The sequence below is a fragment of the Rattus norvegicus genome, chromosome 11 (genome assembly GCF_021556685.1).
Source record: "Rattus norvegicus strain SHRSP/BbbUtx chromosome 11, alternate assembly SHRSP_T2T, whole genome shotgun sequence".
NCBI classification, from domain to species: Eukaryota; Metazoa; Chordata; class Mammalia; order Rodentia; family Muridae; genus Rattus; species Rattus norvegicus.
In genome coordinates, this window is record NC_141544.1 from 44,677,714 (window position 1) to 44,692,530 (window position 14,817).

The window sequence follows — 14,817 nt, forward strand, 5'->3', positions numbered from 1 at the left end:
TCCTTAGCCCATTGAACTTTTCTAGTTTCCACCAAGAATGCCTTTTAGGAGAAGTGTAGGGGATGAAGGGTGGCCATCTGCCTGTCCTTTATTTAACCATAAATAAAAACATGGAATCTTTGTCTCTTGTAAAGCATCTGACTTTACATAGCTGAGCATGTTAGAAATACTTTGCAGAAGGAGGACAGATTGCCACCTTGCTTGTGTCTTTTAAATCTGAAAGCTTTTGCAAAAGTCACTGGGCACCAGGTCCTTTCGCAAATACAGGTGCAGAGCCCAAGCAAGTAGACTTTCACAATGTGTGAGCTCCACGGCACTTTGACCTGCTTGGGTGTAAGCCAGAGACAGGATATTCATGGGACTGTGCGATTCTGTCAACATTGGTATTTATTTCAGTAGATAAAGGACAAAGCACGACATCATCAGTCCAAAAAGAAGATGTAGATTAAGACTTGAGAAACAACTAAACAAACACAGAGACCTTGGCCTCCCAGAGGCTATGGGAGCTCAGCGTCAGAGCTCTTGGACAACATAGGAGAAGGGCCTGTAGTCCTAACACTTAGGGCAGGAGGAACAGGGGTTTATGGTCATTCTCTCTATAGAATTGCAGGCTACCTGCAACCCTGTCTTAAAAGCAGATGCACAAATGAGTAAGACAAGTTACTAAGCAAAAGTCCCAACTAAAAGTCATTCTAAGTAGTAAAGTACTCAGTCCATCTCTCTAAACTCAGAGCTAAGTAGAGATGTGCTCAGCAGTGACTGGAAAAGATTGTTAAAAATATTACAAAAGAAAAATGGCGCCTTACTCTCTACTTAGGTCATTGTATTAGTGATGTACGCTTACAAGTTTGGTAATACAGTTATAGCATAAGTGACTAATAAAAGTTTGTGCATATGTTTAAATCAGGGTCTTATAAACACCTAAAAAATAGATACCTAGGGAATTATACGACTTTCAATTCTGATAAAATTTTATAGAATACATTTGTCAATAAGATTTTATGAACACATATGCATGTGTGTACACATGAATAGAGATGCACGAGTGTGTGCATGTGTCTGTTTGGAAGCTAGAAGTAAACTTCAGGGTTTGTTCCTTAGGAACCGTCCACCTTGGTGGTATACTTTTTATTTATGTGTATGTATACATCGGTGTGAGTATATGCTGTGTGTGTGTGTCTGTGTGTGTCCATGTGTCTGTCTGAGAGTCCAGAATAGGGTGTCAGGTTCCTTGGAATTGAGTTTTTATCTGTATGACTGTTTTCGTGTGTGTGTGTGTGTGTGTGTGTGTGTGTGTGTGTGTGTAATCAGTGCATCATGCATCACATGTGTACAGTACCTTGCTTGGGTACTTCTGTCTCTTGCCAGAAGAGAGTATCGGATTCCCACAAGAACTGGAATTAGACAGTTGTAAGCAGTGCTGGGAGGTGACCCTGAGTCCTCTGCCAGAGCAGCCAGCAGTCTTAGCAGCTGAGCCATTGCTGGAGCCTCTGCATTGTTTCTGCTCCTGAGACAGGGTCTCGTCTGGGACCTGGGACCATCAGAGGGGCTAAGCCCAGGGCAGATCTGTCTGCCTCACTTTCCTGGGGGAGGATCACAAGCACCCAGCACCACGCCTGGCTTTTATGTAGGCTGGGGTTTCAGGTCCTTATATTCATGCTGCAAGCTCCTGCTTGACCAGCTTACTCCAGTATCAAAACCAGTCCCCTTAAAACGGCAAACAGAACATGGCACCAAGCTACTAGGACCAGATCACATCACACAGACCTGGGGATTCAAGACTAATCTGGCAATGTCTCACGTTGTAGGAACACTGAGTGCATAGCACGCAGAGAGTGGGATAGTTAATATGGATTGAAAGTGCGGTATGTGTCTGGAAGAAACATGGTTGATCATGGACTAACACCCCACCGCCACCAGTGACTTAAAGTTAGGTTAAAGATGAAAATGCAACAAAACAAATCGAAGGCCAAAAACTGATAAAATAATATTTTGTGTATATAGTGTATAATTTCTACACAGTGAAGATCCACATGCAATCAGTAGACTAAAATTTTGACACTCAACTCAAATTCGCAGTTAAATAGTTAATTTTATGTGTATAGAGAATGCTTCTAAACTGACAAGAAAAAGAAATACAATCTGCCAGGGAATTTGGCAAAGTTTAGAGCCAGCAGTTTGTAGAACAATAAAGCCAAGCATGCAGGAAGTGTTAGGAAAGTGGCGCTCAGCTTGCAGCCACAGAGAAAGGGGAGCTTGGGAGGGTCACGACTGCAGGCCCCACGCTGTCCGCAGGCTCCTTCCTGCTTGATCATCTGTTTTTCCAATATAGCTGTGCTGACTACAGGGCACACGTATGCTTCATGCTGTCATTGAGGGTAAAAGAAGAGAAGTCTGGAAAGTATTTTTATGTTGTCACAAGTATGCCAAGCTGGGTTCCCGGCCTTTTGCTTCCTTTTCCATTGGAAACTCAGTACAAAGATCGCCTGTCCGTGGATGCTGGAGGGCGGCTCTGAAACAGCCAGCAGCTCCTGAGCACAGTGCTGAGTGCAGGGCAGGCTTCTCAGCCGCTTAGCCTGAAGACTTCCACAGCATAGCAGTGTTCCAGGGTAGGATAGCATGCTCTGCCATCTCCCATGGATGGGGAACACCACAGAGTAAGTGGGATTTAATTGAACATCCCTGGAAATAACACTATTTCCAGATCCCACTTTAATAACATTTAATCACAGTGTAATTCCTGAAACAGATTTACTGTTTGGAATTGCCATGTGTAATTCAATGATTGTAGAATTGTCATAGAACTGACTCACTGCCATTCCTATCCGATTTTAGAACATTTTTTTTAAATCTTAAAAAGTAAGAAATCTTCATATTCTGCTGAAAGTCTCTCAGTGTCTCTGGGTAAAGAATAACAGAGTGCAGGATACCATATAGCCACATAAAATGTGCTGGGCTTTCTTATCAGCATTCCCTCCACCCCCCAGCAGGTAAGATGTTTCATTTTCTTTGTTCTCCATGGGGTAAAGGAGCCAGTGATTTTGCTAGTACTGGGAAGTAATATGGAGAAAGGTCCTTTGTCCGCTCAGTTGTCTGAGTCATCTGCACTGCTGGTTTGCAGGGCGCTGGCTGACATGAATAAGGACGGAAGGATGGATCAGGTGGAGTTTTCCATAGCCATGAAGCTCATCAAACTGAAGCTGCAAGGATATCAGCTCCCCCCCGCACTTCCCCCTGTCATGAAGCAGCAGCCAGCGGCCATCTCTAGTGCACCAGCGTTTGGTAAGTCTGAAATTACTTGGTTCCTATGTTGTGTTGTTGTTTTAAAAATGGCTATCTCCCCTTCTCTCTCCTCAGAAATAGTGACATTCTCAGCTGGTGTTGCCTAAATATTGACAGCCTTCAGAAAGATAACGCTGTCTCCCGTGAGCCCAAGGGTAGAGGCCCTCGGGGTGGAGGGAGAGCATCCCTCCTCATGGAAGGACATGCGCGGACTTTGCTGCTGCAGCTCTGTCTGCTGGTCTGCAGCTCTGTCTGCTGGTCTGCAGCTCTGTCTGTCACATTACTTCAGTTCTCCAGAGTCTGTTCTCCTTGTGCATAAACAGTTCCTTAGGGTTGTGATATCGCTGTCTTTCATTTGAGATGATAACATTTACCCCTTCCCCTTTTCTCCTTCCACACCCTCTCATATACCTCTTACAGCTTTCTTTCAAAATCATGGCCTCTTTTTTTCATTAATTGTGTGTGTGTGTGTGTGTGTGTGTGTGTGTGTGTGTGTGTGTGTTCCTAAGTATGTAAATATAACCTGTTCTGTCCATATAATGTTATTTACATGGGTGTTTTCAGGGCTGACCCCTGGGTAACCTGGTAACTCTTCCCTGGGGAAGATCCTTTCTCCCAGTCTCTGAGTTCCTAGTTGCCTTAGTGGTTATTCAGGATTGAGGGCTCCTCCCGTCCTCCCTCCCACGTCAGCATGTCTAATGACATTGTCCCTGTTCAGCTCATGTTTAGACACTCATGTTGGTGAGACGTCATGGGTGTAGCTCTAATGTTTCCAGGGGACACAATCTCACAGAAACTCCCTGACCCTCTGATTCTTACAGTCTCCACAATGATCCTGGAGACTTAGTGGACAGAACGCTACAGTAGATGGGTCTTTTAGGACTAGACACCACGTTTTCTGTAATATTCTCCCTCTGTTGTAGAGAAAGGTAACCTTGATGAAGGTAAGGGCTGCATTTACCGATGGGTATAAGGACAAACACTTCGAATGTTTCATTTAGATTTTAATAAAGAGGTAATTGCTTCTCCTCTGAGATCCATGACTTCACTCACACTGGGCACTCGGCTAAGTTTCCAGTGCCCAGCATCATTTTCCTCCGGCTGCGTGAGTCTTAAATCCAGCTGTTGAGTTAAATGAGCTGTTGGTTACCACCGCTGTGTGTGTGCCACTGCTTCATCAGTCCCATGGTGTCACTATGCCACTTCCTGTCACCTTGTGGTTGGTGAGTGTCATAGTTGAGTAGGTCTGTTGTCACCTTGTGGTTGGTGAGTGTCATAGTTGAGTAGGTCTGTTGTCACCTTGTGGTTGGTGAGTGTCATAGTTGAGTAGGTCTGCTGACTGCTTTCCTCCTTTGCAAGTTTGCATGGTGCTTTCTGGCACCCAAAGTTTCTGGCACCTAAAACCTCAACGTAGTGCTAATAAAGTTTCAAAGCAGCCTATGAGGAACATTATAAATTCAAATCGTAGCACTCTATGTCATTATTGTGGGGACCTTTGGCTACAAGGCTGGTTTTCTAAGAGGAAGGCATGAGCTCTAGGAGATTGTTAGGTTAGTGGACCAAGGGTCTGTGAGGAGAAGCACAAAGCTATTCAAGAGCAAAGTCTAGGAGGAGCGCAAGTAAACAGTGTAGTGATCGCACCTGACAAAGCCATTCTCCTGTGTCTGCAGTACTAGCCCACAGCTAGCCAGCCTGTGCAAGTGGACTTTGCACTGAATCCTGGAAGGTACTCCAGCTAATTGTTCAAGAATCCTGAGTTAAAGAATGATTGGTTTTCTTTTGGACTTTTCCAAAAGAGGACTGCAAAGTGGAACGGAATCCATGTTCCATTTCTTCTTTGCCCCTAAATTTGGATGTAGTTCCTTCTTTGACATTGATTTGCTTTCTCTTTTTCTGCCCTGGAACTTTTGTTGACGCTGCTGTTCTTCTGAGGCACTTCTGGACCCACAGCTCAGTGTTTTACAGGTGTTTCTATCCCTTGCGCTGCTACTGAGGGAACCCTGGCTGCCAGCCATCACTCTTCCCTAGGCTCTGGCCTGCATCCCCTCATCTTGTTCTTATCTTGTTTTACCTTATCAACATTCCTGATTTAAGGAGGATAAACAAGCCGTGAGGGCTTCAAAGAAGTTAAAAGTACAGGGGCTGTCAGGTTACCTGAAGACCTAGTGCTTACTGGTATTCGCAGGTCCACTCCCAGCTCAGTGGGTCATGACTCAGATAGGGATGGTGATACTAGCGAGCTCATAGTAGCCTTGTGTGCTTTGGCTTGGAGAGGAGTACAACACTCTTGTCATGGAGTAGAGTCTGAACAAGTGCGGTGGGTTGGGAAAGTTGCCTGGTGTCAGGGAGCTGTACAGTGTTTGAGGAAGGAGTGTGTGCAGGCACGTGGACTCAGATCTCGATGTGCTGTGGTGTGGTGGCTTCAATAGAAATGCCCCCATAGACAGGTGTGCTTCATTGCTTGGGCGTGGGGAATGGCACTGCTAGGGGGCGTGGCCTTATCGGAGGGGGTGTGTCATTATGAGGCAGGCGTTAAGGTCTTCCATGTTCAAGCACACCTAGTCTCCTGCTGCCTTCCGATCAAAAGGTAGAGCTCTCAGCTGCTTCTCCAGAGCTGAGTCTGTCATGCTTCTCACTATGTTGATAATGGACGAAATCTCTGAAGCTGTGAGCCAGTCCCAGTTAAATGTTTTCCTTTATCAGAGTTGGCATGGTCATAGTGTCTCTTCACAGCAATGGAAGCCGTGTGGCATTGAAAGCTGTGTTAGCAGGAAAGGCACTACCAGTGAAAACAGAGAGCATGAACGGAAAGGCTGAGGTCCTACAGCCAGAAGTGAGTGAGCCATTGCTTGAACTATCCCTGGGGGGTGAGGCAAGAACAGGAGAGGAAAATGATGACAGAACTTGACCTGTGGGCATCTCAGTGACCTCGTCCCTGTGAGTGACTGAGAGAGCATTATACTGTTTGAGATCAGTGCCTGTGTGGGGGCTGGAAGAGGGCTTGAGTGTGAGGAAATGGTGGGAAGGCCAGCTGAGATACTGGGTGGGAAGGCCCCAGGGAGCACAGGATTCCAAGCATTAAGGTAAGCATCACAGGAGGCTGTGGCATCCCGATCCAGCCTTCAGTAAAGATGTTTAACCAGAAAAGCATTCCATAGTCAGCAAAACCCTAGCACTTGGGAGACAGAGGCAGGAGGATTGCTGCAAGGTCAAGACCAGCCTGCCCTGCATAGTGAGCTCCAGGCCATTCAAAGATTCAGAGAGACCTGGTCTCAGTGGACAAACAGGACGTACTCACTGGATGGGAGGAGGGTCGCCTTTGCGATTGGGTTGTTTGCTTTTGCTGGCTTGTCATGCTGGCCATGCTGCCCTAGGCAGGCGTTCGCCTCAGCTCTCAGTGAGGCTAAAACTATGAAAGAGTTGGGAATGGCAGCATAGGCGCCCAATACCACCTTCTAGAGGCTCAGACAAGACTGCAAATTCAAGTCCAGCCTGGGCTGCAGAGATGGACTCAAAGCCCCACCCCCCCCCATGGCAAAATTGTAAAGTTTTTAGCATTTGGAGACTTTTTAAGATGAAGAGTTTATAGTTCTAGAGATGAGGTCTTGGAAATCTGCCATTGTCAACATTTTGAAAGTCTTAAAAGATTTAGATCGAGTGTAATTTAATACAGCTATCAAGAATCTGGCAACAAATTAACCTGATATGCATTGATATGTTGGCATAAAATCACTCTGATTAAGGTGAGATGTGTGGTAAGGTGTTGATGGTGGTTGTGGCCTGTCAACCACCCTCAAGATGTCTGTAAATCATAAACTTATATCCAAGTTAGAAAGTTTCTTCTTTTGCCGAACTTTGAGTACCTATAAACATTGTTAGTGTTGTTTGTCCCAATGAGGAGCTACACGTGGCTTGTAGCTCAGGAATAAAACATAGTTTTAACATGCTGTGGCCCCATATTCATTCACCACCCCGGGGGTCTGAGGTTTCAGTTGAAAGTGCCAAAAGAATTGGGGGGACAATTACTCTCTCATTACAGGGACAGTCCAGGAACCCACCATGTCACCCAGAATGGCATCTAACTCCTGATCCTGCTTCAGCCTCTTGAGGAGTGAGAGCCTGTTTTAAAAAGTACAGACGTCAGGCTGGAGAGCTGACTGCTCTTCCAGAGGTCCTGAGTTCAATCCCCAGCAACCATGTGGTGGCTCACAACCATGTGTAATGGGATACGTCGCCCTCTTCTGGTGTGAAGACAGCTCAGTATAATTCTTTTTTTTTTTAAAAAAGGGGCAGACGTCATGTTCAGTCTAAGGATAAGGAGATGCAAGGCGAGGAAGCCTGTGAGAGCTGGAGTCTCATCACCAGAGACTTCAAAGCTGAGCAAGTGTCTTGGCAACTGTAATTCCACACACGGAATCCCCAAGGCAAGTTGAACACAGTTCACCACCCTGCCTCAATAAAGTGGAAAGCAAGCTGCAAAGATAGTCAAAGCCGACATCAGGGCGTGCACACACGCACGCACGCACGTTCACACTTTCCACACATGCATAAATATAAGGAAGACCTATAGGAAGGAATTCAAGTAAAATAGAAATGAGGGTTTGTCACAGTGCAGGAGCAGAAGGTAGAAAATTGTCTCTCTGGAGGAAACAAAGTAGTGGGTCACCATTCCTAAAAAACTATATCTAGCCAATCGAAACAATGTGCCTGGAAGCCTCTGAGTACTGAGGGGTTTGCAGAAGGCCTGAAAGATCTTGAGCCGTCTTCCATACCCCCCTACTCCCTTTGACTTATCTGGTATGTGGGGTCCTGGGTTTGATCTCGCACCACAAAAGTGAAAAAAAGAAAAACCCAAACCCCAGCTCACCCAGACGCTTTCTGGGCACAAGCCTTTAACAAGGTAAAGTGAATGGGGGCAGAGTCAGACGGGAGACCCTAAGGCGAGGGGGAGACATGGGAGGAGGGGGTGGCCAGGGACCAGAAATTCTAGAAAGCAGGACTCAACTACTTTAAGCAGCAGACAGTCATCCCTCACCAAGTTATTCTTAGAGAAACACTGTATAACCGACACCACTCCACCCCAGTGGACAGTGATGCCACCATTACAATCAAGCCACAGGGTGCTAAGGATCTGATACAGGGCTTCAGAGACCAACTTAAACCCAGGACTTAAGTATCCCAGAGTGAGAAGACAGGATTCAGCAGAGAATGAACATCTGAACATCAAGCCTTTATTCTAAAAACAAAGGCAAAACTAGAAGCAACGTCACCAATACTGTTCTGAAGAGAAATAAAACCTTTTTTAAAATTAGAAGAAAATGAAACAGTAGATATAAAAAGGCTGGAGAAACTGACAGATACCAAGATTAAAAAGTTGGATAGGAATTCAGGAGGACTCTCCCACCAGGGAACAAAGTGACTGTACAGCAAATTCAGGACCATTATCTTGAAATAGAAGGTTTGAAAGAGTGTGCCCAAGAATACCAACCCGGAAAGACCAACATAAAGTATATTCTAATTTAAACGTATTGGAGCACGCAGAAGAGGAAATCATACGGTCCATGAAGAAAAATAGAATAGCTTCAGATGTTGACTACAGTGTTTTGTTGTAAAAGAAAATTGAGTAACATATTTAAGATTCTTAGGAAACAAGTGAGGCAAAGTATTTTAATGTCCTGAAAATGGACACACAGACAGACTTTTACCGACTTGTAAGATCTCGAGGGGTATGCTGGTCCAGGCATCTGTTACTAGTTCCTTCTATTGTCTGTTTATCTGTCCACTTACCCATCTGTATCTGTTCACCTGTGTACCCATCTTTCTCTTTTCTCTGTCCACTGAAAAGGTGGTTGCTCCCAGCAACAGTGACATCCCCAGATTGCGGACTAGAAATAGCATTTCCTGCTATAGGAAACCAGAATTTCTTGGTGGGGGGGAACCAATCTGATTCTAGACCTGAAATATGATGAACTTAGAAGTGTGTTCTTTGGTAACAGTTAGTTAAGAACTGTTGGGGATCAGTAGAGCAGTAAGGGACCAGCCTGGAGAGACTGTGTTGCCCAAAGAGGGAATGCCAACAGTGATGTGCACATAGTCAGTTAGGGCATTCGTAAAGCCGTGTCTCACATGCTTAGGCTGGGCTGCAACTCCTGACCCTCCTGTCTCTGTAGCCATGTGTGTAGGATTAGGTGTGTGCCACTACTCTTGGCTATGATAAAAAGACTATTTTGCCTTAGGAAAATCATGAAGCTGTTAAAGTGGAGACAAATTTAAAAGATAAGGTGATTAGTTTTAGCTCCAACTTCTTTTGTTGGCTAGAACATATCCATCAAGATGTATTTCTCTCATTAAATATGTAGTGTATTTTGGAGATGCAGGTAATGTGGCTGATTTGTTACTCCCTTTATATTCAGCACATTTCTCTTTTCTTTTTTGTAAAATTGATTATGCTTTAAGAACTTGCAAATAAGTAAAAATAACATGCAGAAATTAACCAGACCCAGAGTCTATAAGGTGCATTTGTTGCCCTTCCTTGTGTTGCCATTGTTGTTTTGCTTTAAACACAGTCTTCTGTGGCCCAGGCTGGCCTCAAACTCTCTGTGTAGTGAGGGCGACCTTGAACTTACGGCCATCCTCTGAACCAAGGGATTACAAGTATGTAACTCACACATGGCTTGTGTCCCACTGGGGCTAAACCCAGGACTTCCTGCATAATAGGAAAACGCTCTACTAACTCAGCTACATACATCTCTGACCCCAGTGCTTTCCTTATTACTCCTCCTCTTGGTTAATTCCTCTCCAAGTTGAGTGTAAGTCTTCTCGTTCCTTAAAAGAATATTGCGGATTATATACAGGAAACAGTCAGTGCTGACAGTGGGCCACATGAGTAAGAGAACTCAAGGCCTTGGGATTCTTGACATAAATTTTTGTGTTTTCCAACTGTTTAACCTAAGGGTGTGTGTTTAAATAATTTTTTTGGTGCAGTGTTGCATGTGTTAACCAAGCAAGCACTTACATGAGCTGTATTCTCAATCCTGGAACTGTTTTCTGTGGGGACACAGTGCATCAGGGACAAGGCTTTCTTCCTCCAGCTGTACTGAGTTGAATGTCACTGCATGTCATCATGTGACTTGTTGGGGCTTTTCTTCCAGGTATAGGAGGGATGGCTGGAATGCCACCACTGACAGCTGTTGCTCCCGTGCCAATGGGCTCCATCCCAGTTGTTGGAATGTCTCCGCCCTTAGTATCTTCTGTCCCTCAAGCAGCAGTGCCTCCCCTGGCTAACGGGGCCCCTCCTGTCATACAGCCTCTGCCTGCATTTGCTCATCCTGGTACGTGTTAAATAGAGACTTGAGCTTTCCACTTTCTAGTTATATCTAAATGAGATATAGGGATGGTAAATCTCCTATTTGATTTCTCGTTTCCAACGAACATATGACATTGCACATGCTAAGACTGGGAGGAAAGAAAGTAAGGCCGTTATGGAACTTGAGTACCTCCCCAGCCAAAGAGAGACCCAGAGGTGAAAGCCAAGAGCTTAAATGCCTTCCCAGGGTCCCGTAAGAGCCACAGAGATGGGCAGTATTTGAACATTCTGTGTTTTCATGCATCAGTTACTTCTGTTCTTTAGCTTCCATGAATTGCTACTACACCACCCTGTCCTCTGTGTAGAATTCCACAGTGAGGAAGAGTGAGTAGTGTTGAACGGGTGGAATGAACTGGGCAGAATGGGAAAGAGAGTCAATTAAATGGCCAAATATATTAAGCGCACACTGTTAAACACTTGCGTAATTGAAGGAAAGGATGTGGTAATTTTGGATCCTGGTTTAGCTAATTTCATTTTGAGACTTTATTCAAAGTCTTTTCCTATAATTAAAGCATTGACTATAAATATAGATAGCCTTGGCCTAACGAATCATAAGGAATTCGTAGCAGTGTGGTGTTCTTTTTAGAAAGCTATTTGGATACCATATCAGCAGCATGGGTTTGGGTATTGTCTATGTGTCTCTGTTGCTGCACCGGAGCAACCTGCACGTAGGTGTGCGTGTGTGTTTCCCGTGAGAGGAAGGATCCAATGAGCCCCTTTGTCGGTCTGTCTTGTAGCTGCACAAGATAGCAGCCAACATAGTCCGCACAGCTGTTCCAGTGGCATGGGTGAACCCACACGTGCTGACTTGTGTTCTCTTGTGCTGTGGCAAGGTTGGGGGAGGCTCCTGCTAGGTCTCATCAGGTCAGATGAGAATCACCACAGATCTGCTGCTCCCTAGCACCACAAATTATCTGGCCAAGACTGGGCAGCCTGGGACTTCTTGGCTGCTGCATTAGGAACTAATATTTTAGCTCCTTTGATGGTAAGAAAATGCCATCTTAACTTGGAACAGTACCTACAATGTGATACTAAATGTTCAGTGAAGAGTGAATTTATGAACATCAGCCTCATGCTCAGCTGGGTGCTGCTCAGCAGAGCAAATAAATCTAGCAGTGGGATTGGCAAGAGACAGAGTATGGGGGGCGACTGTGACTCCATTCAAGAAGACAGAGTATAGGGGAGCTACTGTGACTGTGATGGTGGCCACTGCGTCAGTTACAACTCGGAGTTTAGATGTTTTAAATAAGGGGCATTTTCTCTTATAGAGTTAAAATTATTCAATATTTTGTTTTTACAGCAGCCACATTGCCAAAGAGTTCTTCCTTCAGCAGATCTGGTCCAGGGTCACAATTAAACACTAAACTACAGAAGGCACAATCATTTGATGTAGCCAGGTAAGACTGCTTGTTTGTTTTTGTTTTTTGTTTTTTTGTTTTTTGTTTTGTTTTGTTTTGGTTTTTTTGGTTCTTTTTTTCGGAGCTGGGGACCGAACCCAGGGCCTTGCGCTTCCTAGGCAAGCGCTCTGCCACTGAGCCAAATCCCCAGCCCTGTTTTTTTTTTTTTTTTTTTAATTCATTTATTTTATGTATGTGAGCACACCGTCACTGTCTTCAGACACCAAAAGAGGGCATCAGATCCCATTACAGATGGTTGTGAGCCACCATGTGGTGCTGGGAATTGAATTCAGGACCTCGGGAAGAGCAGTCAGTGTTCTTAACCACTGAGCCATCTCTCCAGCAAGACTGCTTGTTTCTAATGAGAAGGTTACTTAAGGCATTATTTGATTTGCTTAAATGAATTTTCCAGAAGATTTATTGCCTGCTTGTACACGTACACACATGTGTACGTGTGTGTGTGTGTGTGTGTGTGTGTGTGTGTGTGTGTGTGTGTGTGTGTCCTGCATTCCTGATGCCTTTGGAGGTCAGTAGAGCGCATCGGATGCTCTGGAACTGAACTTACAGATGGCCGTGAACCACTATGTGGGTGCTGGAAATCAAACCTGAGTTGTTCGCAAGAGCAGCAAGTGCTCTAACCACTGAACCATCTGTCTAGCCCCCATCCTTTATTTTTACCTTGTTTAATTTCGTAGAATTCTAATAATGTCTTTTAAAATTCTCCATGATGTGTTTATCATTCATCGTTTATTTACTGTGGAGATGACGAAGACCAGGCCATTTCTCCTAATTTTTTTTAAAAAGCAGAAACATGGCAGTACAGGCTGGGTGTGGTGCCAAAAGGTAGGGAGCGCTTGCCACATGTAAGGAGCTGTGTTCATCAGCGGCACCAAAAAAGAAACAGAATTGGACAGACTTGAACGGACTCTGGGGAGCTAGGAGAGCCAGTTGATGATCTTGTATTAATCATTTAAAAGCTTATGAATTTTTTATATGAGATTGGAGCCAAAGTTGGTCTTGCTTTTAATACTGTCATAATCTCATAGTCTGTCTGCCTTAGCGGTAAAACAGGAGCAAACAGGTTTTGATGAAGCTGGTTACTCCGATTAGAGCTCCCAATCACATATCATATGTGCTCAGGTTTGAGAGTCTCTACGATCTCGTTGCTCATGTGTGGCCAACCAGAGTTTCCTATTACCCGGCATATGTTTCTTTTACTCATTTTTTCTAGGGCTGAGATTTAAGCTCATTTTCACGTTAAAATTTCCCCCTGTCTCAAGCTGGAGTTTCCTGTGTTTTTAACTTTTCTCACATGATTTTTGAATTCTGCCTTAAAGCTGCCTTATAATACTAGAATGACTAATATTGATAGTTAGCAATATTTAAGTTTTTCCACATTGGTAGTGATCTTTTCGATAACATGAAGTTGTTGACGATTTCATAATGGAGCCAACTAAGTTTTAGGCCACGCGCTCCTTGAGTGTTTGGTCTGCTTACTCTCTGAGGAGTGAGGGAAGAGGCTGTTGCCTGATAGTATAATCTGGAAGGGCGTCTGTGTGTAGCCCCTTTATCTTGACAGTGCAGGGGCAGGTGGTTAGCTTTTAGTAAACAGGCAGGCCTGGCATCAGCAAAGCATCAGTGAGACAGAATGAGACAAGTGTTGCAGAAGTACGTACAGCAGCGTCCAGCCTGGTGAGTGTTTCCATTGTGAACTTACAGGGGTCACGAGGCTCAATTGTGCGGTTCCTTTTCAAGTGTTGATAGGTGACTCCCAGGGAGGACCTAGTGAGTTTAACCTCGTGGACACCACAGATGTTAGATAATAACTAAAACTTCAGCATGTGCCTAAGTCTCCATGCGTGTGTGTGACATGACTCTAAGCATGAAAGATTACATATGGAGCCTTACTCATCATCTGACTTTCACACGCACGCCACCTTCTCTGTCTCCATTGTGTTGAAATTATTTGACTGGGCATGAGACTCTTACAAACTGGCTGTGTCAGTGTGATACTGTGGCATGTGCAGAAGGAATTGCCAGGCGTAACTCACTGTGAGCAGGGTTTCCTGAGGTCAGTGTAGCACATTGGCAAGGAGACCTCAGTGTTGGATTACAGTCAAGGCAGTGGAGCTCCACGACTGCCCCACTGATTTGCCAGGACCCTGACAAATCCTGTGTCCTCTTTGGGAGGTTTTCCACTTGCTAGGAATTTAAACCTCCCAGCAGAAAATGTTGGGCTTCATTAAGAAGTGGGTCCTAGGGACAGTCAGACAGCTCAGAGGGTAAAAGTGTTGCCTCTAAATCTGAGGACCTGGGCTCAATTCCCAGGATCCATGGGGTGAACAGAGAGAACCAACTCCTACAGATTGTCTTCTGCCCTCTATACATGCATGGGTCATGTCATGTGTGTATCTTCTCTCTTCACACACACAAACACATGCACATGTACAAGCACAAGTAGATAAATAAATGGAAAAACAAAAAAGAAATGAGTATATTTTGCTAAATTTGTTGTAGAGAAAGGTAAGTATTTTGAAGTGTACTTTTTAAAAACCAGTTGTCACCATTGCTTTAACTAAAGGAGAAATTCCTGAGTGCTTAGGAAAACCTGGGCAGTACATAATGCCTCAGCTGTGGGCATCTTGTCCACGTTACTGGACCCTTTCGGTTATTAAATATGTTGAATATGAGGTGGTCACCTGATTTGTTAGTTTTCTTTATATCTGGGTTAAGAATGTTTAGCTAGTTTTTAAAAGATTTCCTTTATATGTG

At 44.6% G+C, this 14,817-nt stretch overlaps 1 protein-coding gene across 2 annotated transcripts in view; it reads left to right on the plus strand.

Annotated features, from left to right (window-relative positions):
• The window catches only part of Itsn1 (intersectin 1), a 182,052-nt gene that overhangs the window by 57,623 nt on the left and 109,612 nt on the right, over positions 1–14,817 (plus strand). For both annotated transcript variants that reach the window (NM_001136096.4, NM_019227.2), the window contains 3 exon segments: positions 3,122–3,282; positions 10,434–10,613; positions 11,949–12,045. In NM_001136096.4, coding sequence (NP_001129568.1) covers positions 3,122–3,282; positions 10,434–10,613; positions 11,949–12,045 — 438 coding nt within the window.